The 24,200-nt window shown below is 42.2% G+C and overlaps 2 protein-coding genes across 4 annotated transcripts in view; one reads left to right on the plus strand and one right to left on the minus strand.

Moving 5' to 3' along the window:
• Nucleotides 1-2,813: 2,813 nt before the first annotated feature.
• dhrs7cb (dehydrogenase/reductase (SDR family) member 7Cb) lies at nt 2,814-8,834 on the minus strand. The gene is made up of 7 exons (XM_041066692.1): nt 8,690-8,834; nt 7,275-7,431; nt 7,060-7,172; nt 5,791-6,001; nt 5,592-5,684; nt 4,559-4,720; nt 2,814-4,328 (listed from the first exon to the last, which is right to left on the minus strand). Exons 2-7 carry the CDS (start codon nt 7,426-7,428, stop codon nt 4,123-4,125), a joined length of 939 nt encoding a protein of 312 aa, XP_040922626.1. The 5' UTR covers nt 7,429-7,431; nt 8,690-8,834; the 3' UTR covers nt 2,814-4,122.
• A 990-nt stretch (nt 8,835-9,824) lies between these two features.
• LOC121201076 (myosin phosphatase Rho interacting protein) overlaps nt 9,825-24,200 on the plus strand; it is a 35,400-nt gene continuing 21,024 nt past the window's right edge. For all 3 annotated transcript variants that reach the window (XM_041066689.1, XM_041066690.1, XM_041066691.1), the window contains exons 1-7: nt 9,825-10,781; nt 16,123-16,200; nt 16,520-16,585; nt 22,354-22,505; nt 22,597-22,681; nt 22,788-22,959; nt 23,185-23,629. In XM_041066689.1, coding sequence (XP_040922623.1) covers nt 10,659-10,781; nt 16,123-16,200; nt 16,520-16,585; nt 22,354-22,505; nt 22,597-22,681; nt 22,788-22,959; nt 23,185-23,629 — 1,121 coding nt within the window. In that variant the 5' untranslated portion in view covers nt 9,825-10,658. The remainder of the gene's footprint in view (nt 10,782-16,122; nt 16,201-16,519; nt 16,586-22,353; nt 22,506-22,596; nt 22,682-22,787; nt 22,960-23,184; nt 23,630-24,200) is intronic.

Here is a 24,200-nt window from a genome sequence, read left to right on the forward strand (position 1 = left end):
CAGATAATGAACAGTTTAAAAAAAATGAAATGCTGTGTGCTTGTAGCACATAGAAGCCACTGGTAGACATGATGTGAAAACATGAGATCTGTGTGAGAGGAGACTGTGACTCCCGAAAAATGAATGCATGAAACCTAACCTGCCATGTTTCCATCACGTTTTCTGCATTGACGCACTCTTGATTACATCACCTTGTGTCCTCTTCTTCTGCAGTGGTCTGATGAACTGTTTTTCTCAATGAACCAGCTCCTAATCATAACATGACAACAGTTGGTGGAAACGTATATCCATTTGCATTTTCTTTCTTTTACTGCTCCTCTTAAAATTATATTTGGATGGAAACCTAGTGCAGAGGATGTGGAAAAAGCTCTAGTGAAAGCTAGTAAGTAGTAAAATATCACTCTAACACATTCAAACATCTAACAGTGGTTCTTAAAACATTGTCTCATCTGTGGATAAAAAAAAAAAATTCTTTGAGTATATAATCGAAAACAAACCTCACTTATTTACAGGGACAGCAATAAAACCCAACACATCAGGCCAGCGCCTGACATTGAACATTGAGTTACCACCCAATACATTGACTGATAACAACAGACAATCAATACAGAGACTCGAACTTTATTAGCATCTCCGGTTAGACTCTGAGCCTGATCAATGACTGCTCTGACACACTGATGTTCCGACAAAGAGCTGTTACTAATGGCCGAGATCAAACTCCCCAAAAAGAAACAATAAGCTCTGCCATTATCAAATTAATCCAAATCTATTTTCAGTGCAAAGACTCAGGATCCGTGCTCCAATTTGGCTTTTGTTTCATAAAGGATTTCGCCTGGCCAACTGTAATGCTTATTCCCTGTAGTTTGCACTGATTTACATCTCTCTTCAACATCCGCTGGTAACATAATTATATCTGTGGTCCCTCTTGATTTAAGGGTCATGTGAAACATTATAATGCTTTTCTGTCCAAAAGCAAGAAAATTGAAGGATTAAACATTAAAAGTCTCTAATCTGTAACTGGCAGCGGAGTCTTATTCTTGTGGAGACTGTTGTGTGTCTGTGAGAAAGTGTTTCTGAAGTGAAGGGATATGAGAAGCAGTGCACGCTGGGATTTATAAGAGATTAAGGCAAACTTTCCCTTTAAGATTAAATATGTGTAATCTTTAAACCAAACAAGACTGAGGGATTAGGAAGACTTCTATGACTAAAAAAGAATCCCTTCTCAAGATGACATGTGATGCTAAGATTATGCCTTAAAAGAATAGTTTAATCCTGTATAGTGTGCTCAGGCTGACAGGTTGGCTCTGTCCAAATACTTGTACTTCAGTTTGCAGTGCACAGACTTTTTATTTTTTTAGGGGGCAAATACGTCTCTGTCATTCTAAAAAAAAAAAAAAAAAAAAAACATGACACAACCAACTGTGTATTTTGGTTTCAGCTCTAATAAATAAAACAAATAATGAAAGAATAAAATGTACAGAGCAAAAAGAAAATACTTTTACATTCTTTTACATTTTTAATCAGAACAAAGGGTGAACTGACTCAGGGAGACATACACCTCTGACCCCATGGGGGCTAAACTAGCCATTAATTTTACTTCTGCCTCAGGGCAGCCATGTTTACAAGACCAATTTATTTGCTAAACACCACTGAATAATTGGATTAAATATAAAACATTGAATTCCATGTGCTTTTGGAGATTTTTTTGTGTGTGCAGCTGATCAGGGAGAAAACTTTCCAACGGAGGTCATCATCTGATATTTGATCGATTTGATAAATGGCCTGTATGGGCCGATCACATGCTGGTTCATACGTGAACACTGTTACTGGTTTTGAGTTGTTTTTGGACACTTATTTTGACATGTCTTTCTTTACAGTTCCACCGCAGAGCACAACACAAACATCCAGCAAAAAAAAAAAAAACAGATGGACAAAAAGAAACGCTGCTGTGCAGACATTACTGTAATACTCACTGGAGCAATAACATCTGCTATCAACCAATATTTTAAAGTAAGAGCCGGCCCCTCTGGTGCTGTATGTGAAAGCTTAGGGAATCATTACCATGGCCTCTGCATAACCTCCATAAGTCAGGTTAGTGTCAATAACCTGGGCTTTAAAAATTGATAAGGGTGATCACCTCGCTCATGGAAAGACCATTTCTGAGCAGCAGACGTCCCTGTGAGGTGATTCTCATATATAAGTCATGCCTCGCATTCAGGATGCATCACTCTGAATATCGCTTCAGGACAATCATCTCCACTGTGTTTGGGCCTTATCAACATATTGCTCATCAGAGAGCCCAGGCAGATGATTGAGAGAAACTATTAGGCTTAGATCATTCACAGATATTACTGCACACCTCGATGCATTTCTGTTTGATTTACCTTTAAGCAGAAATAAATCTGACAATTTCATGGCTGATGTAATACAACACGCCGATGCTGAAATCCCTGGAAAGTCTTGTTAAACAATTATTCATATGTGAGCTGACTTCCATCTTATGCAATGAAACATACATGATCTGGCAGTTCTGCGTGACATATGTAAATGTGTCCGATCAAAATGCCAATTTGGAGAGTCCAGCTGAGTGCTCTAAAGAAATCCTTCCTGTTTGACATGTGGAAATGTCATAGAGCTGCATTTATTCATGTGGACATTAGAGGCACATTCCTGTTCGGAGGCCCTGGAGACAAAAGATGTTGAACTCCCCAGAGGAGAGTGACCTGGAGGACAGACTCACGCATACCAGCTGGACTTGACGCCTACAGTCTCACCCTCACACACACAAAGGCACAAATGCTTAGACCAGCCACTCAGAATTTATTTCTCATTTACATCACAGTTGTCATAAAAAGGGCTTTTGTCACAGAGATGGACATTCGGGATGACATTTTATTTTTTATATCCTGTGCCAAGTGTGTTATTTTATATACGCAGTAATCACCAAATAGAATATACATCACGTTCAGAGCACTGATCCCACCAATGTAATCCTCACAAGATAATACCAGGCAGAAGCTCCTGTCCTCCAGCCTTGAAGTGATGAGCACCATAAATCTACGAGTGACATGTAACTGGTTGTATTGCGTCTGTATAAGCGCCACAGCTCCCAGGAGAAGGACAGTGAATGTGCAGCATTTGTTATGGAGAAATAATTTATTTCAAGAACAAACTCCCAAGCTTTGGTTGCTTTATTGTATATTTCTTAAATATACTTAACTGCAGTGCACAAGCAATTATTGCAATATCAGAGGAAAAGTGCAGCAATGAAAATGGGTCAGAGTTCATCATTTGATGTCTATTCATCACACATTTCATAATTGTCAAATTAGGAGAGTTAATTAACATTTCAAAAGAGCAAATACTGGGACGCTTTGTCCCACATAAACAATTCATTGTGAAAGGAGGTCTGCTAAGGCTGAACTCATCAGAACCACAAGACATTCAGTTAGTAATAACTGCATGTTGCTGCCACCTAGAGGATTTACCGACAATCTACCTTTATTTTCCCCACAATAGATTTGTTCTGTGCATCTCATTTATATCCCTTATGGTGGAACAAGTTATCATTTTTTATTTGAGTGAAAATATTAATGTCACAATGGAAAAATAACTCCATTACAAATTAAAGCTCTGCAAAGTACAAAATATGAACAACTGCTGTATTAACACTTAAACAGCATTTTAATATTCTAGCTGCAGTGGTGGAGTTCATTTGAGTATTTTTTCTGTTTGCTAACACATTAGCCATGGTAACCTCATAAAGTGTGTAAGTGTCCTGTGTACAGCTTGTTTCTGCTGCCCCCTAAAGGCTGAACAGTTATTACCTATTTAAGGCCCCTCAGCATTCTGCTTTGTCAATGCATTTGTGGTCATTATTAAACAGTATTAAGAAACAAATTTTCAATTAGAAATAAAATCGCCATAAACAAATTTCCACATGGTTAACCTGGGCTGCCCAGGCTTCCTGAGAATCTAGGGGCCCAGGGCAGTTACCCGCTTTGCCCTGTTGGTCATCCAGCTTTGTATCAAGCACATACTAATACAGATCTACCATTTCCAAACAATTCATGCTTTACTTCACATCTCCCTGATCTTCCGTTTATCCTTTCTACCTTGCTCCTACATCTGCTCAGCCAGCACTGAGTCCTTTACTCCAGCAGCCAGCACAGCAAAGAGGAAGGGGGGGAAGAGGGTGCGGAGGTAGAGGGCCACCCTGGGGATGGGGTGGGCCAGCACAACCTCCTTCCTCTTTCTGTTCACCGTTTGCATAATCTCGTTGGCCAGGACTGAGGGGCGCACGCCATGGGTCAGCTGGCTAGCAATAACTGTGGAGGAAGAGAAAAGTGTAGATTTGTCTAAGTGATAAAAAAGAAACACTCTAAAATTTGAAAATAGTTTCAGCTGCTATTTCCTCTACACTAAACGCAAACAACTTATTGTCAGCTAAGAAACATTCGCGCCTCTTATCTGTTTTACACCAGCAAAGACACAGCTATTATGATTTCTCATATATAGTTATCCGCTCAGTATCTTCCATGCCAGTCAGTGTACTCACATGCAGCCAGGGTGTTTGGTTTGGGGGCAGGCTCCTCGACAGGAGGTGGGTTGGACGCATTGATGAAGGTATGACTTATGGTGCTGACAACTATCCCGTACTCCTCCACTTCCGCACGCAGGCAATCAAAGAAGGCCTGCGCCGCATGCTTGGATGCCGCATCTGACAAGTGCCGAAAACAAAACACACACATACACATGTTCATTCTTGCGCACAGACACAAAAGAGGTGTGGACTTGAACGCAAACAAGTCTCATTCCATACATTGCAGAGGACATACTTTGTCTAATTGTTTTCTGTTGTGTCACTGGAATGCTTCCTGTTACACCACACTGAGAGAACAGGACGACATGTCTGAAACCTCAGGGGATTGACTGTTAGTACACGTCTTTTCATTTAAAAAGAAAAGATGAAAGATGAAAAGATGAAACAACCACAGTAGCATGCAGTTCATGTTTAAGATTTGATGTGTTAGGTGTGCTGTACTGTTACTAGGATTAAATAATAAACCCACTGTAACACACTGACACATTTTTACATTTACGTTTTTGACATAATAGTTACACGGCCCACCCACATTGATAGAAATGTGGTGGACAAAATGATAGAACCGTGTGGGTATAACACAGCAATATAATTCAACAGCACGATAAACTGTAGCCTCCTGAACATAATAACCTGCATAACTGCATTAGCTTTAGCTTAAGAAACTGGCGTCTGAATGCATTTTATCTAATTATGTGATTAGGAGTTTGTGATGTGACATTTTATTACAAAGAATGTCAATGTCAGCCACGTCCACATAAAACAAAGCTAACACTAAATGCATTACACTACTCCTAGTTACAATATGGATATAAATACTGTGAAATAACAGTACTTATAACTGAGTCAAGTTTTTAGCAACTCTACTCACCTCTAAAGGTTTGATGCCATGAGAGGAAAGTATGAAAATATCTTTGTCATGATTTAGGTAATCAGCCTTTTAAACCCTGTTAAGACAAAGTCCTAGAGACCTTTGGAGACAACTCACATGAACTTCTGAATGGGATGGCCAGTCTGCCCTGGATACTGTTCACCAGCACAATGTGCCCTGATCTTCTTGAGATCATTGTTGGAAGAACACCTGTCCACATTATTTGGACATGTTAGCATTTAGATAAGAAAGATCAAACATAGCAGTACATATAGGATTGACAGACAGGTGATTTTCTCAGCAATGTCCAGCCCACCTTTGGCCAGAGAGCTGGGGCCAAAGTAGTTGATGTCCATGATGTTTCTGTCCAGTTCCAGGGAGACGCTCTGTACGGGGGCCTTCAGCTTCATGCTGCTGTTACAGATCAGCACGTCCACGCAGCCATAACACTCTAACACCTCGGCCACCACATCCTCCATGCTGTCCATGTCACTGAAGTCCAAGATCACCAGTTTTGGGGCGAATGTCTTGAGAGACACAAGGTTGTATTACTTTGCATGTGGATAATATGTACTGTTCATCAAGCATCAGTCAGACTGGTTTGGCAGTGTATTGCTGTTCCCGCCATAATTGCTATGGCTGCTAGAAGTTGCCTAACAATAAAACTTAACTGTCGGTTATTGGAAGCTGCCTGCACAGACCTGTGGGGTTGTTTTTTACAGGAGGACAGTCTGGAATATAATTTTCAATGTAAAATACAAACTGTCACTGTACATTAATCCTGGATAAGGCCAAACACAACAGAACAACAACACAGCAGCTTCATCAGTAATTAGGTGAAGTGGGGGCTATCATGAATATGCTTTTGTCCAGATTAAACTCTATATGTAAAACATCAAGGGTGTGTTTTCCACATTAATCCCAAGGAAAATAACTTAAATGGAAAACAGATCAGTTTAGTTTGTGCCACTGACAGTATAAGCATCAATAGCTGTGAGTCCATATGTTTGCGAACAGGATGAAATTGTTATCTACTGTACGTAGGTGTGTTTTTCTCAAACAGACACATCTGTTCTGGCCTGTGTGCAGAAGATTCATGGAGGACAGTGTGTTGTCAGAGAGGATATCCTGCTATTGTGTTGTTCAGAGGAGGAAGTGGTGATCTGGGAGATGGGAACAGAGCAGGGGATTCTGATGAATGCGAGGACAAGACCTTGCTATTCTCTTGCTTGAACTTTAAAGCCACCTGGCCATAATAGTGTTGTGTTAATTCCTAACGGCTATTTGAAGGATTTTTGTGATATGGCTTTTCTCTCTAATATGAATTGTCACTGTGCTGCTAAGTTTCCAGTGTGTATAAATAAACATGACACAATGTTTACTGGAGCAGCCATAGTGAAAGATTTGTTTTTCAGCTCGGTAGTTTGCCAAAAAGCCAACTCACCACCACAAAAAACGACAAAAAAAAAAAAAAAAACAGTAATGGTATTAGTTTGGAAAGGGTTTTCCCAGAGTCTGACATGTTTGTGATGAACTAATGTGGACATTCACCAGTTTGATTGATTTATTGATTTAATTTCCTCACCTCTCTGGGGTCAGCATCAGTAGTCAGAGAGTCATACAGAGACTCCAGTTTGTCCCAGCTAGTCCCACACAGGATCAGCCTGGCACCACCCTTATGGAAGAGATGGGCACACTCTGAACAGATCAACAGAAAGGGAAAATATTAAGAGTGATATCTGTATGACTTCATTAAAACAACTGGAGAAATATTAAAAAAACACATGTAGGATCATTTACCAGTCCCCACCCCGGACACAGCATCCGTGATCACCACCACTTTGTTTCGCACCAAGGACTTGGACATGAACTGCGTGACCTCATTGTAGATGTAGTACACCCCTGCTGCCACGACTATCAGCAGGGGCAACACCATCACCGAGGGCAGGGCCATGGTCTGCAGAGGAGAGCTACTGACCTGCATTAGAGGAACCAGCAGTCAGGATGGCTCAGATCAGGTTTTAGGTCTCCTGAGGTGTGGCTCATTTGTAGTGTACAATAACAACAAAAAAAAAACATGGTCTTGAAAGTAAATACATCTCACTTATCTGAATGCTGAAAATCCCTTCTTATCTTTATTTGTTTCTTTACCTGTAAGTTTCGTTTGGTATTGATTCAATCATGGAAACCATTAAGGCGTGGTGGATCTTATCAGGATCCACCAATCAGTGTATTCCTAAGAGTCCCTGATGTTATGTAAATTCAGTGGATATCAGCATTATCTGTTAGAAGCTATCATGTGTAAAATGAGAGTAAACCTAAGGCTATGAAACAACACAGTTCTCCATATCATGTGTCTCTTCCTGTCTGCACTGGGAGGAGTGAAATCAGAGTAATATGTAGGTCAACTTTCACCCTCTGGAGCTACTCATTTTGTGTTTTAAAGTAATAGTTTGACATTTTGTTGGATACACTTATTCAATTCATCGGCAAGAGTCAGATGAGAAGATTGATAACACACTCACATTCGCACAGTAAATATGAAGCCAGAGCCAGAAGCCATTTAGCAAGAGTGGTATTGTTCTTCTCAGCTAAATAGTGAATGAGTCTGTTTCCAAAAATGTGAAAGTACTGTTTTAAAGTGGACAGTATATAATAAGATTACAGCCAATGAGAGTATCCTAATTCCTAGCTTGAAACGATACAGACCAATATAACAGCTGTTTTTGTTTTGACTGTGACAAAATATACTTTTCTGCTCTAAATGTGTTAAAATCCCTGAGGTAAGATTTTCTATTTAGTGGCCTTGCTAACACACTTACCATGTAGAGTGAGTTTAAGGAGAACAGCTAAATATATTCTGGCCATGGTGCTGCCACAGAATGTCTTGCACTATGTCACCTCCAGGATATTGTCATAGGATACCCCAAGGGGGGGAGCAAACGGGGAGGCACACATTTATAAGCAATTGATGACCTTACTTGTCCTGCTTTACTTGGGAAAACACATTGAGACAAACCCTAATCCACATTAAAACTAGTATTTATGGTGACACATGAGACCTACCTCCCAGATAAGCCCCATGTTTGGGCTGACATCTGATTTGATCCTAGTGAGTTAGTCAGCTTGTGAGAGCACAGCTATGGCAATCACACAACAGACACACACACACACACACACACACCTGTAATCTGTGTTATTCTTGGTTCACTTACAGAACGGACAAGGAGCTAATCCTTCAGCAGGACTGGCCGTTGTTCTTTCCGGGTTTAGTTAGGTAACAGGGGCTCTTCTTCTGACTCTGTGTCCCTCGTCCATTCATACTCTGTCTGTCTGTGTGTCTGACCCGCTTCTGTCCACTGGAACATGCTGCTTATAATAGCCTCTGCTTCAGTCAGCCATTAATACACACATATGTGGTGCATAGTATCAGAGGTATGCTCCCTTGTTGCCAGCATGAGGGGATGGACGAAAAGTGAGAGTCCCACTTCCACTTTGTGTTGGAAAGTGTTAGCAGCTTAAAGACTGCAATGTTTAGACTTTCCTATGGCTGATTTAAGAGATTTATCTTTTTTTATCGATCAGGTCATTCAAAATGTAACTCAGTATTACACTTAAGAACAATTTTGAGGTACTTAATTCAGTATTTTCATGACATGCTGCTTTATAGTTACTTGTAATAATTATAATCATACAAAACTTTACATACAAAACAAAAAAACCTTATAGACTTATCTTAGACTTTACCTCTGCTTGATTGTCAACAATATTAAAATAGCATCAGCAATAATAAAAAAAAGATACAAATTATATAACAGTATGAAAGTAACAGTATAAAATAACAGTTTGAAATTAATGCAATCATGCATAATGAATACTTTTACTTTTAGTGCTCAAGCACATTTAGATGCCAATACTTGTACTCATTCAATATTAATATTAATATTAATATATTGTACGTTGAAGTGTTTTACTTTCACCTCTGTACCTGTGTACTTTCACTGTAGTAAAGGACGCAGAACTTCTACTTGTAATTGAATAATGATCGCTACATTATTGTATTGCTCATTTTACTTGATAAAAGAAGTTTAATGTATACTAGATTTCATTTATGAGCCATTAATTGTCTGAAACTTCACAAGTGCCTGATAAAGTGTTTCAAAGTGCAGTAAAATATGCAATGACTAAAGGTGATTAAAAGGTTATCAACTTTCATAGGTGTCAAAGTGATAACAGCTCAGTTGCTGTGTTTTCTCTGTGGGCGGCGACAGTGAGCAGTTATCGCGAGACCTCGCAGAATTCCAGGCTCTCTGTCCGCTCCCCCTCCCTCGCTCTGTTGGGAGAGAAGAAAATAAACCTATTGCTGCTAACCGGGCTAGTTATGGAACCAAACCCTAAATACTCCTTTTGCCAACTGTGACCGGTTAATAGTGGCTTTCCCTGCATGCAGCGTGTCTGTCTGGGAGAAAGGCACGGGAACCGTTTGGATTTTCGGACCGTCTCTGTTCTTTTAAAAGTCAAGTTGAAGACGCCAGCCAGGAGAGGCTTTCATTAGCTAGCCTATCTGCGAGCTAGCTGATTGAGCTAACCGTAGCCTAGCAAAGAAGCACTGGATGAAGTTCGCATGGACTGACTGCTGCGAATGGGAGAGTAGCTTGCTGCCTGACCGCAAGCTTTCTTTTGGGCTGGGTCCTTCACATGGGAGTCTATTGTTGCTTAATGGACGCTATCGCCTCAGAGCTTGAAGGCGATAACTGTGTGCAAATGTTGTTTTTGTGGCTTACGCCATCACGTTATTGATCTGGAAATCCACTGGCAAGCTAACAGGATATTAGCCACCTTTCTCACCACTCCGCTTTGTGGTTGCAGGCCATGGACTGAGAAGCATTCATCACTGAGTGAGTGATGAGAAGGCTGGCTTGATGGCAGCTAATTATTTATTGGGAAGCAGCAATTGGATACAACTAAACGGAGAAAAGAAGGGTTTGATTTGATCGTTCTGCCTCATCAGTTCAACTCCTGTTTTGTCTTTTTACTTGAAACTTGAAATGCATCGGGGTGCTGGAGCTTTGTCGAATCTGGGATAGAAGAGACGCACAAGAAAACAGCGGGATTACAGCTCCACTGTTGACAAAAGTCCTCCAGAGAAATTACTGCAGAGAGTTTAAACGGAGCTGAAATATAATGTCTACCGCAAAAGAAAACCCTTGTAGGAAATTCCAGGCGAACTTCTTCAACAAAAGCAAATGTCAGAACTGCTTCAAACCACGGGAGCTGCATCTATTGACAGACCAGGATTTGACCCAGGTAAGCAAAGTGATACGAACAGTGATAACAATAATACTATTGCTGTTATAGTAATAATATTACTTGAGATTTCTCTGTATTTTTAGTAGCTTTAAGTCCCCTAATTGAATCCTAATTAAGATAATAATTTTCAGAAGCTGTTGTTGCAGCCAAACTTTTGAAAGTGAAAAGGATTGACTGGTAGCTATGTAGCAAGGGTTGTCAAACGCTTGAGAATGGAGGCTGACAGTAATACCTTTGTAGCACAGTTTGCCTTTATATCTATTATGTCTCACTTTTATATGTTGCACAGTTTGCCTTTATATCTATTATGTCTCACTTTTATATGTTGCACAGTTTGCCTTTATATGTGTTATGTCTCACTTTTATATGTTACTTACAGCCTCCTCAATGGGATAGATATAAAAGTTGAGTTGTAATGAGCAGCAGGATGTCCATTACAGTGGCAGATATAGCTGTATGTGGCACAGTCAATCTTAAAAGTACTTGTTAGGCAACAGTGCAATTAAAGGTATGAAGCAGGAAAGTTGGGGTGTTTGTTTTGGCTGAAACACAGCACATCTACGGTTTCTTCACTTCTTCCTACTGCCTTTCTCTGTCCATGAGACTGGTGAAAGTGAATCACTGTGGGTTTCTTTTAACTACAATGGTTGCATTTGCTGGCCAGTTTGGTCTGTGTGATTGATTGTGTAACCTTCAGCTGTTGTTTATCTGCAATTGTTTGTTTTTACTGTGTACTGCAGGCAGACTAGCAGGCACTATGTGGAGGTTAATGAGAGCCTGATTGAAGAAAAACAAAGACGAGTGCAGCAGAGATACAGTGAAGCTCCACTCAGCTGTGGAGATCATATTATAAGCATGTTTTCTGAGTCACTCTTTCTCTCTCTCTCTCAGATCATTAGTTTAGTCTTTGTTGTATCCTGTAATTGATCCCAGACAATGAGGCCCAGATAGGCCCTCGAACATGGCTTAAGAGCCAAACAGCAACGTCAGCATCCTCTTCTCCTCTGTGCGTGTGTGGGGGCACATGTTTGCTTTCTATTTTCAAACTGTGTATTGCTTGCTGCGCTGAGTTTATTGCATTTTAGCCCTTCAGATGGAAGACTCCTGAGTCAGGATAGATGGTTTATGGTTACATCACTTCCTCTAATCTCCCTGTGACCTGACCGAAACGCTCTCCCACATCATATATGACGACACTCTGTACCAGAGGGGCTTACTGTCCTGGCCTTTGAGTATGATACTCCCTCAGTCCTTGCTCATCACTGTTGTTCCAGTCGCCTACAGGCTTTTGAAAATGTCTGCAGTCTGTCAGCTATCCAAACAGTTAGCAGGGAGATCAGTTTCACAAGCTGGTTTTGTAAGGGCTCTATCTAGGCAGCCCTCAAACTAGTTAATGCTATGCACCAGTCCATTACTGGTCTAAAGCTGTGTTATGTAACACCACATAAACAGTGTTAAACTTCTGAGCCTTGTTCAAGTTGAGGGTAAAGCTTTGTATAATTTTCCCAGTGTCCAGAATCTGATGTAGGCTGACTGGGAGGAGATAAACTCCATAACCCTGTGAAAAGAAAGGTCCAGTAAAGCTGTGTAATGCTGTTAAAACACCATGAATAGGTGATTTAGCTAAGTGAATTTGAGCCCTAAATTAAATGAAAGTTATTTAGAACTTAAAGGGAGCTGGAGCTTGAGAATGCACCTTTGAAACCGATAGCCCACATGGAAAAGTTATGCAAAGGGAGCAGAGCTGAATGTCGGAAGGACAGTATCCAATATAAACAGTATCCAATATAAACAATCTCTTTGTTCAGCATTGCTAGTATAAAAGGTGGGCAGGGGGAGGGGCTGCTGCTGAAGCCAGAGTGAAATCTTTTGTTTCAGTCAGTGTGCTCCAGGAGTTTTTATTTCTCCAAAGATTTCCAGGCCTGATGTCACGGCTTTCACTTGAATTGTTGTCACATGAATTGTTTGTCCACAGAGAGTCGAGGGGTTCGTCAGGCTTGGCGGTTCCTCCTCTGCTGGAGAAAAGTGCTCATACTATCTGGTTAGAGGTGGTGGGAGGCAGGACAGTGATGGAGGATGCAGGCAGGCTAAGGTTTACATGTATGTGGGAGGGATGGAGAAAGACAGGCAGGGATGTGACGGGACTTAAGGAGTGGGAGCAGGAGTCACGGGGAGAGAAAGGAAGTGTGGGGTCGGGAAATGAGAGTAGAGGTTCCCAGAGGCTGCTGCTCAACATCCCACAATGTGAGGTTATGACTAACGGATACAGAGTGGAGTCAAACTTTACAGAGCCTATAGCTTTAACACGTACCAAATGTTCCACCTCAGTTACTAACTGCGGGCTGTTCTCTAAGTTGTTTTCATCACTTCACGCCAAATAGACTGTAATTCCTGTCCTCTGGCTCTGTGCCAGCCAGTACAGTGTTTCTATTTAGGACCATTGTTGTGATATTAGGACAGTTTTCACAGGGGTTCTGTGGTGTCACACCAAGCTGCATTTGTTTTTGTCGCCCACAAGCCTGGTCAGTGAAAACAGCAATGAACCTGCTTGTCTCAGCTGCCATTAGAACAATGGCCACGTCTGAGCTAATGCAGACAAACTCGAAAGGACATTTTTTTCTTTCAGTTTAGGCATTGGCTCCACACTAAGCTGCTGTTTTCTACTCTGTAGATAGAGCTTTTTACAGAATACATATATCTGAAAATGCTGGCCTCACATTGTAGTTTAGTCTGGGGAAACAGACATATTATTGCCAGTGGCTGGGTACTTCTACGTAGCAGCAAAGTAAAGAAGCCAACCTTCTGTCATCTGTCTCCATGATTACTAGTTTTATATGACACTATAACTCATCACGTGTGTGTGCTATGTCCAATACTTAATAGTCATTGATATAATTATGTTTATTGCTTTCAAGTGCTGAAATGACTATAGAGTAGATTAAAGGTTTGCCCAGGAAGTATCTGTAACCTTTATTAGACAGCAGTTATGAGACGTCATCACAAGTAATAGTTTTTGGAGTTTAGCAGAGCAGCAGCAGCAGTTTTGGTGCTCCATGTGTGTCTAAACAGGCAGCGTTCAGTCACACTACTGAGTGTAGGTGACCTGCATTTTTCATAACCCAATACACAGCCACTGTAGTTACAGGCATATAGTGAGAGTAAAATGTGAGCTGTTATGTGGCCCGTGTAGACAGCTGGGTCGATTACAATAGGAGCGTATCTGTTCAGGCTAATGTTCAGGCAAGAAGAACAAGCGGGTGTTGATAGATTTGTGAGCAGACGTTCAGTTTCTGTTCTGTTTGTGTTGAAACTGGTTATTAAAGCTGATCTCCATGGACTGCTTGGTTAATGCATGTGTTCTGTGACATTCTGTAGTTGGAAGAGGATAATGTGCTTTTTAAAAATATGCACATTTATGACTGCATTGTATGTGCTCAGTCACATTGTGGGTTTTTGCATTTGTGCGTCAGAAAAATGTAAATGAATTAAAATTGTACATGGTTGCCTTCCGGGCTGCCTAATGGTTAAGAGGCACACCACATAACCTTAACATCCAGGCTTTGTTGTTGCATGTCATACCCCTCTTTCTCTCCCCCACATTCCCTGTTATTTCTTCTCCTACCACTTTCAAATAAAATGCCCCCAAAAATCTTTAAAAATTGTTAATGGAAAGGAGATTTTATTTTGGTGTCGGATTGCCCATTCCCTGCTTTATCTGCCGTGCAGTGCAACAAAACTTACATAATAATGGTACAATACCTTGTAGTTTGTACCGCTTGTTGTGACCCCAGGTTATTTTCTGTTGCTACAATTTACAGATTTCCCCTAAATGCCTCACATGGAGGCCATTGCTAGACACTAGCTAGGCACTGTCCACAGGGAAGCATCTCGTCCCCACTCAGGTACTGCAGAGCATGCAGCTCAGACAGGTGTGTGGCCAAAAATGAGTTAGTCTGAAAAGAGTAAGTTTTATCTCAGCTGAAACTGAGTGATTTTATCTACCTGGGCAGGGCTTAATCTACCTGAACGAGCCACCCAAGGAGGGTCTATATGTGGGGAACGCTGACCGGTGACATTATAAAGACTGAGGAGAAAACAGTCCCTTTTTACAGCAGACTTCACACAGAAGGAAAAGTATATAGCTCTGTTCTATTCAAGTGTTTTAGTAAGTCATGACGGTGTGAGAGTGACCCAGCACACAGTACCACAAGCCCGAAACTCAAGCGGCTGAATGGAACTCAGCTATCATTCATTTTCTTATTGATTTTTCTGCAGTGAGGAGATGATGTGGCCTGAGATGACAGGCTCTTTGGGAAAAGGAGTTTACCTCCATGTTGGAAGGGTAGTGTTGTGTTGTTCACTGCAGGATCAGTGGAGAGGAAGTTGGCTCCATTGTATGTTATTGTGATTGCGTGAGCTTATGCAGGGATGTGTTTTTGCTTCTAAAACTCCTGAAACATCTACTCTGTGTTTTCTTCCTCTCCTATAGTGGTTGTCTCGCTAGAGTCTGTAGCTTTTTTTCAGGACGTCAGAACATCAGCTTGTCAAATTACCACGCTGATTTGATTTATCTGGGTCACAACTTTCTGTGCAAAAATAACTTTTTTAATGGTTTCAGCAATTCAAAACTGCCTTCATAGGTACGTCTATACAAGTTCAAACACGGCACGTATAGATTTATGGCAGGCATGCAGGGACACGGAGCAGGAACAGGCCCAGTGTTAGAATAGCAGACTAATAATCAGATCCTTCTTCCTTCCAGCAGAGACGTTTTAGGTTAGGTTTATGGAAGAGGTGGGGGAGTGAGTGCTGGTATGAGAGCCGCTTGCTAATGGTTAACAGTTAAAGCAGAGAGACTGTCAGTGTTAATGGACAGCAAAGAGCTGCAGGTTTAAAGAGCCTACCTACTGCCCAGCGGGTGCAGACTTATGTTTATATGTTTTCATGTCTTTTGAACTCTTCTGCCTCTGCTGGACTGAGGTAGCTTGTGGTCAAACAAATCCAGAAGGTGAATTGTGAGCACGTGTGCAGATATGTTTTGTTTGTTTTAACCAGTTTGTCGGCATTTGTCATGCCGGCCTCATCTGCCGTCCGGAAACGGGAAACACACAAGCATGTCATCAAACAGAGCTGATTACTCCAAAAGGCTCACTCACTGGTTTGTGTGTGTGGCTGCAAAATGCACTGTGAGAACCGAGGCAACATCTGGACCCCAAAAGGCTTCTCTCCCTCATATTTACACCACCTCTCCCCCTCCCATCCCCCTCAGCTCACACTCTCTTCTAGTTTTAATGATTACCTAAATTGCTCTCTCCCCCCTCCTCTCTCTCTTTTACAGGCTAAACCTATTTATGGTGGATGGCTATGCTTGGCCCCTGAGGGAACAGACTTTGACAATCCTATGCAGAGATCCCGGGTAAGAGCATGTACTTAGGCCTGCTTATTTGTGCAGTCAAGGCGGATATACACATAATGTAAATACAGTGCATGTATATGCTTGTGCTTCCTCTTAATTAATGTACTGTACTGGAATACTTCAAAAGCCTCTTTCCCTGCTTCTGCGGCCTCTTTTTAAACAATGAAAAGTGAAGCTAAACTCTCAACCTTAATGCTTTTTATCTATTCAGGAAAAAAGTCTCTGTGAAGTGTAACATATCAGTTAAGCTGTGACTCATAAAACCACCTACTGTGGTTCAGAATTAGGCTTTTCTGATGCCAAGTATTTCTTCCAACAGAAATGGCAAAGGAGATTCTTTGTGCTGTACGAACATGGCTGCCTGCGCTTTGCCCTGGACGAGTCGGTAAGTTGTGCATCTTGTCCGCTGGTCACAAGAATCTTGTCCTCCTCTTGTTCCGTGGCGACCAGGCTGTGAACTGAACTGAAGCTAAGGTCTGGAGAAAGGCTACACGACTTTCAGGACTGAAGGTCTTCAAAAACACTTGAGTTCAGTTTCCTCAGAATAGGCCTTAGAATCTATTAAATAATATAATATTTAAAATTTTTCTCTTGGCTGGTGTAGGCAGTAATGTTAGATATAAAATATTTTTGGATCTAGTCGCGGGCTGTTGGGAGACGTTTCACACTTACAGACAAAAAGTGGGCTGGTTGTGACAGTGGATTGTGAACACGCAAGGCAGTTCAGTCCTTCTCTGTGAGTTTTCACCACCAGCACCATCAGGTCTAGAGTAAAAACAGTAACCACTTGTAGCTACAGTAGCGAGGGAGCTCATGGTCTCACAACGGGCAACTGTCAGTTTAAAGAGAGATTCTTCTGTAAGCATTGGGACATGCAGTGAAAAGAGTTTGAGAACCACAGAGTAAAAGGCTGGGAGGTCACCTCTTGGTGCCTACTGTAATCCTGTGTTTATGGTGGTAGTGTGTCGCCAGGGGAATGTGACACAGGTGACCAAACCCATACCGGCTGATCAGGGTGGAGATTCGACTGCTTGTGTGTAAACACTGGGGGCCACACACTACCAGCCAGCCTGCCAGAAACACACAGACGCTGGCTTTTACATGTGTTGAGAAGCTGAAACACAGTTTATGCTCTAGGACAGCAACAGTTTTTAACTAATAGCTGAACTTGTTGACCTTGTGTCTTTGCTTTTAATATGAAAGAGCAGGTGTGTCCCTGTGAGAGAGCAGGACAGTGACTTTGTAACAGCCCGACTATGCGTCTGTGTATCAGCCAGGCGTTTGAAGTCACATTTGGTGAATCTCTTTGTGTTGCCAGTGATGACAATGGGAGGAAACTTGGTTGTGTTTGCGTGGTTGCACGTGCATGTTTCCACTGTGTAATGTGTTTCCAGTGACACCCAGGCTGGTGTGCAGTTGTGTGTTTTCCTCTCATTGTAACAGTGATTCCAAAACTGTCTGCCTCATTGTCCCGTGGTCTTTTCATCTTCTCCACAAGGCAGGAAAAGTGGGTCAGGGAAATGGCTGCTTTGTGCTCTGGACCCTGAGGATAGGAGCTCCCTTAAACACTGGAGCTGATAACAACTCTAACGATCTTGATCTCACCAAGCTCATCATTGTTTAGCCAGTGGCTCGAGCCACCAGGGGAGGACAGATATGATTTGTTTGAGGTCGGGGGTTGAGGCTTACGTTCATATGTCCCGTTCCTTTCATGTGGCTTTTACTGAGTGGAGAGATTTATACGAGCCACACCCACCCACTCTTTGTCTTATTGCTCTTTTGATCACATTATCTCCACTCTTATTGCTGTTCATCATCAGACCAGCTCTGCTAAGCCTCTCATAACAGGGGGGGGGTTCATGCCTTACTGTACATGTATAAAAAAAGTATTTTTGGCTCTGTGTTTATTAGTGGCTGTATTAAAACACTTCTACAGGGTTCAAGTTTACGGTCATGGGAGCTTAAAGTAAAGCCTCCTCCTTCATGTTCATGTTTTGTGCTGACCAAGGGTAAACCAGTTCATTTGAATTTGATTGTTGAAGCATCTAACATTTTCAAGATGTTACAGGAAAAATGCCAGAAGTGTAGTGAAATGGCTTTTTTTCCATCAACACTAGAAGTTAGATTAGCTTAGTTAGGTTTAGCTTAGTTTAATTAAGTATTGTCATGGCTGGTTGTAGCAAAAACAGTTCCTACTCTGAGGTATAATGGTCATATTTCAGCTAAAGGTGATTTTCCCGTTCTTGTGTAGATTAAAAAAAAAAAAAGAACCTCAGACATTTTTTTATTCCCTTCCTTTTTTGTTTCACATTATTTGATGTTGGAGGGAGCGATCTGTGTTGAATTGAAACAGTTGTTCTCTGCTTTAAAGGGACAGTTTGACATTTCCACTTATTCGCCCTTTTGCGAAGGCGTAAGGTGAGAAGATTAATACCACTCTCATATCTACAGACAGCAGCCGGTTAGCTTAGCTAAAAACTGGCTCTGAAGGTAAGAAAATCCAGAAATCATTAGCATTAAATCCCCCTTTTTGAGTTAGTAAATTACATGTACAGTCATTACAGTCACTTTATTACACTATTGACAAAGCAGATATTATACGTCTGATTTCACAGGCTGAGAGGTCCTCCCCACGGCTAATAAATGCAGGGAGTAAACTAGTGAAGTTATAAGTAATATTAGTTAGTTATTGCTCCTAAGGTTGATATATGATCATCAGTCTTGACTCATGGCTATTATCAGCTTCAGCTTGTAACTTATTTGGGTGAAAGATCAGCCAGGTTTTTTATTTTTTAGGTTTTTGTATTTTTATTTTAGAAGGATGAATCTAATGATGTGTGTTTAGTCAGCCTAGTTTCAGGGTGTGTATGCTTATACACATGTGACTATAATAAAGATGCTCTGACTGTCATCAGGTCCCAGTCACTACATGACAAAATTACAACACAAAAAAGTGGTTGAATGGAACCGTTTTTCCCAAATGGATGCTCCGAACATCTGATTCCTCTTGAAGGACGCGGTTCAGGCATCAGTGACATCGTCTTCTATTTTTTGCTCAGCAGACAGCAGGGTGCTATCTGAAGCAGTGGCCTCTTAAAGCCCAACTATTTCCACCACGAGCAGAGGGAAGGATGCTCTCCCGTCTAAAGCAGCATTCCTCCTCCAATGCCCTTATTTGGTGAACTGCAGTGAGCTTGCAGCCCCAGGACCACAGAGAGCAAGAGAAAAGGAGCTCTAGCCCCTAAAAAACCACAGAGGAAACGTCAGATATGCCCCAGACCCAGACATTCCACACATGGCCTGCCACAGCAAGCACCCGGCTCGATATTTGAACAGTTAGAGGAATAGTTTAGAAAGTACATCACGGTTACATACATGACTAATCAAATTGAGATGAAGGCTGGAAATGGACGTACGGTGAGAGAGGCATTCACAGAGAAACCGATTTTTCCAGAAAAGCCTTGATATCTTCAGACCACCCTGAAGTCTTTAGGGTCAGGAGGTCAATAACCATGAGAACATGCTGAAGGGGGCACAGGAGGCGACTGCTTTACTCCAGATCTGCCTCTGTCCTCCATCATGTTTTAGAAAATTAAATACAGTTACGTCACTCAAGTGAACTTTTTCCGCCATGGTGAAACTTTGCATCGACAGTGTTCGGAGAAGCTAAACTGGCAGCTCCTGTCTGTTGAGAGTTTTGATGGAGGGTACTGTGTCGAGGAGCATGTACCATATAAAACAGCGGTCTCCTGTCCAGGGCCTGCTGTGGCGGACTTGCCTTTGGCTCAGCCTGTAAAAGCCTCCTGGAGGATTTATCATTTATGGAGTGGGTGTTCTCCACTTAGTTCTAGAGCTGGCTCTGTTGTTTTTTCATGCCGTTTTTACAGTTTTTTGGAAAGTTTACTGTGGGGCCTGGGCTGCAATAAAAAGTAAAAATTTTAGCATGGGGTAATTACCTTATAGACACATCCCCTTTTTTTTTAGTATAGAGCATTTTTACTCGTCAGCCTCCTGTGGGTTGTATTGTTTCTGCTTGGTTCTTGTCTTTCGGAGTGTTTTATAGTCTCTCGTGTCATGTCAGCCACAGTGGCTGAAATCTCAAGAGGAGTCTGTGAGAAAGTCGCTGCTTTTAATAATATCCCATAGCGAAGCTAAAAATAGTCAGCCTCATGGAGGACAGACACAATTGGAGGATATGGAATTGGCCCAGTTGTGTAGAAATCAAACCCAGGACAATTCGTTGTGTGTTTGAGTGGTAGCCTTGGCAGATACATCGCCTTTGTTTTGCTGCCAGTAGCAGTTTCTAAGCAACAAGTTGCTTTTACACTCTTAGCACCAGGATCAGCTGGACTTTAGAAAAACCAGGCTCCACCTAAGAGCAACAAATAACACAGAAAACTCACCTCCAGGCACTGTGAACATCCCCTTCACCTCTGCTCAGTGTCATACACCTACATTGTGGATGGACAGTGGGAAGTTTCCGGGGTTAATTAGTTGTTGGATCAAACTAGACTATACTTATTATAGCAAATACAATTTCTGTATGTTCTCATTTCCTTAAGGTCCCCTACCTGCAGAAATTAATAAAAGATTTATGCTGTTGAGGTTTTGTTCTAATGTTATAGTCCCTTTCCACTTCAGGAACTTTTCCAGGGGGCCATGAACCTAACCTGTGTTTCAACCAAAGGAACCAACCCTGACCTTAAGTGTAGTTCCTTTGCTGTAGCTCCAGGTGTCAGAAAAGTTTGCGGTGAGGAACTTCCCCTTCCTGGCTTAAGTTCCTCCTCAGCTTATCCTAAGTTGAGGTCCTATGGCTCCATGGTTCCTGGAACTGTTTGGTTGGAAAGGCCTATCGATGGTGATAGATTAATAGAGTGCGCAACGTGTTATATAGTCTCAGCTTTTCTTCACACTTCACAAAGTACTAGATGTATGTACTGCATAGATGTTACCATTCTTATCTCAGCGGTTATCACTAAAATATCGATGTGACGTAAATTTATCACACTGCTTAGACAAAGTCATCTCTCACCGCTACTGATTCTCAAACTTGATCATTTTTTTGCTTCTAGTGGAGGAAATTCCTCCACAGCGTCGAAAGTGCGACGCAGTGTAATTGCCATATTTGGCAGCCCCCAGGGGTTTACAGGCAGATCTTAATAAAGCTGGATCTGTGTTCAGTGGCCTTAAAAGGAGCTGGAAAGAGACCCAGCACCTGTTTTACATCTGTAGCAGGCATAACCCAGCAAAGTCTGATAACAGAGCTGCAGGATTCAGACCAGACACAGAACAGGTTGGAGAGGAAGCTTAGGGGATTTTTTTTCTCTCTGATGTTAATGAGACAATAAGTTATATGGTTAAAATGACAATCTAGTCACACAAAACATACAGGAAACATGTATCAGTCTATTGGCTCTGGCTTGTTGAATGTTTCAGGTTTTACTACCAAGATAATGAGATATATTTTTTTCAGTGTTATAGTATTTCTGTGTCATAGCTGGTTTACAAAGCAGACAAAGCTCTACGTTCTTCACTGATCACACACACAAAGCCGCTTTAGTCCGGCATCCCATTGCTGTCATCTCCCCTTTTCACTCACTGTGTGGTTCAACTGAAAGGATTTGCCTAGTTACCATGGTGAGCTGGTGATCACAGCCGGGTGTCCATACAGTACGGGCCTGATGTGCCCTGAGATCTGCCTCTGAAGAAGAGAGGCAGATGAGGAATGAGGGATTGGAGGAGACTTATTGTGAAGCCTGCTAAGCCAAGTCTGTGAAACACTTCGCAGCACTGAGGCGTGTTTTCCCTCTGATCTTCTCTCTTTGAGTTTTGAGCTATTTGAAATGTGATACCAATGATATCAGTGTTTAGTCGGGCAGTCACCCATCCAACATGGAAACAAACCAGTGGATGGACATGGATGGAAACCAGTGACTCAAGCATCCCGCTAACATATTTTTCCACATTTGCCCTTTAAAGTTCCACTCTTCCACTTGCTTTTTAAATGTTCCTAGTGTTGTAGTAATTGATTGATTTATGTCTAAGTTACTCTTCAGCTTTGTTATTATTCCCTTTGCTGTAGTCAGTTATTCAATCCATGGATGAAATCATACAGGATATACAGTGAGCTTTTGTTATTTTCCTCTCCTTTAGCCGAGCACTCTGCCTCAGGGCACCGTGAACATGAACCTCTGCACAGATGTCATCGATGCTGAGCCCAAGACAGGCCAGAAGAACTCCCTGTGCATCATCACGCCAGACCAGGAGTACTTCATCAGAGGAGAGAACAAAGAGATCATCAATGGGTGAGTTGTCTCGCCGTGTCTCTTTATGGATTGTGTGGGGCAGAATGTTCACGCACAAAGGGCATAGACACCGTTCTCTATGTATTTTCAGGTGGAGTGAGCAGCTGGTCGTTTACCCCCGAACCAACAAGCAGAACCAGAAGAAGAAACGCAAGGTGGAGCCTACGACCTCCCAGGTAATTCCTCTTTACGCCGTACGAAAAGGGCCCATGTCATAGTTTGATAATGTATTCCCCTTTTCCTATTACATTGTTTTTGACTTTTTCATGTGCTTGTGTCCAGGAGCCAGGTCCAGCCAAGGTAGCAGTGACTGGCTCTGGGATCCCTGAGGCTGAGAAGGTTCCAGACTCCAGCTCCATAATCTGGCAGGAGGAGCTGAACCAGAGGGAGGCTGAGGGGGCTGCAGTCTGGGCCACGGCAGACCTGCCCCCAGGATCACCACTGCCCTCCACAGGTAAGGAGGAACAACAACTTTGTATAGAAGAACACAATACAATGTTTATTAAGTGCTTTGAAAATGAAATTAAAGGAAATGTCAAGCACATAAAATGAACAAGTGTTCTAGAAGTTTCCGTGGTAAAAATCAGTTATAGCTAAGATGATAACAGACCTAACAGAAAGTAAAGTTTATCTTTTTTTGTAGTAAGTGTTTGTGGCACCTTCTGTTCTTCTTGTCAAGGTGACTGCGCATCTGTGGGCCATGGCTCAGACGCAGGCTCTGTGAATGGTGACGAGGTAGAACGGGGAAACCTGCCGCTGCACAGCTCTGTGCCACAGCCGCCCAGCGACCTGCTCTCCCCCACAGGCTCCTGCTCCAGCCTGGGAGGAGTCCCACGCTGCCTCTCCCCAGCCCCCAGCGACCCCTTTCCCTCCGGCAGCTCCCTGCTCTCCAACGGGTCCCACATCAGCGGCTCGGTCAGCTCTCTGGACTCGGACGCCAGCGGCAGCACAGTGACCAGCACCGACAGTCACCCGGCCACTCAGAGGGCTAGCCACTCCTACAGCCACCACGACACGCCGCGATCCAGACGGCTGGAGGCCGAGGCCAGAAAGGCTGAGAAGAGGAGCCGGTTTAGGAGTCCTGACAGGCAGGAGAGGGAGGCCGTCCTCAGCCCCGAGAGGAGGTCAGTGTCTGTTTCTTATTCATCCATTACTGTGTCCTGAAATGTGCCTTTTACAGTCTTTCTTCTCCTGTCTTTAACTCAGTGGCTCTCAACATGTTGCAGTTGGAAAACATAATTTTTTGATTTCAGAAACTTGTATTTTCAGACTGTAGCTGCTGACAGCTGGCACTGTGTGATGATTCAACCCAGAATACTAAAGTACAAGTTTTAGCCCATCATGTGCTGTGTGACTGACTGGGAGCCAGATTCTGGAGCTACAGTTAATTTTATAATTGTCCATTTGGTCCATGTTTTTTTTTTTTTACTGTATTGTTTCTGTAAAGCGCAGCACTTTGATTTGTGTGTTCATCTCTTCATAAGTGTCAGTTGAACTTAATGGGTTACTTGTGCAAATTTAGTTTGCAATTCCTTAAAATCACAGACTGGTCAATATCGATGCAGTAGAGGCCAGTACATCATGACTTCTAGTCAAAGAGAGCTTATCTGACATCTGATATTTCTTGACTTAAGCCCCATAAAACCAGAATCCTGCAGTTTCCATAATACAGCATCTTTGTGCTTCCAGTTCGTA

This window comes from Toxotes jaculatrix, chromosome 21, assembly GCF_017976425.1.
Source record: "Toxotes jaculatrix isolate fToxJac2 chromosome 21, fToxJac2.pri, whole genome shotgun sequence".
Lineage (NCBI taxonomy): Eukaryota > Metazoa > Chordata > Actinopteri > Toxotidae > Toxotes > Toxotes jaculatrix.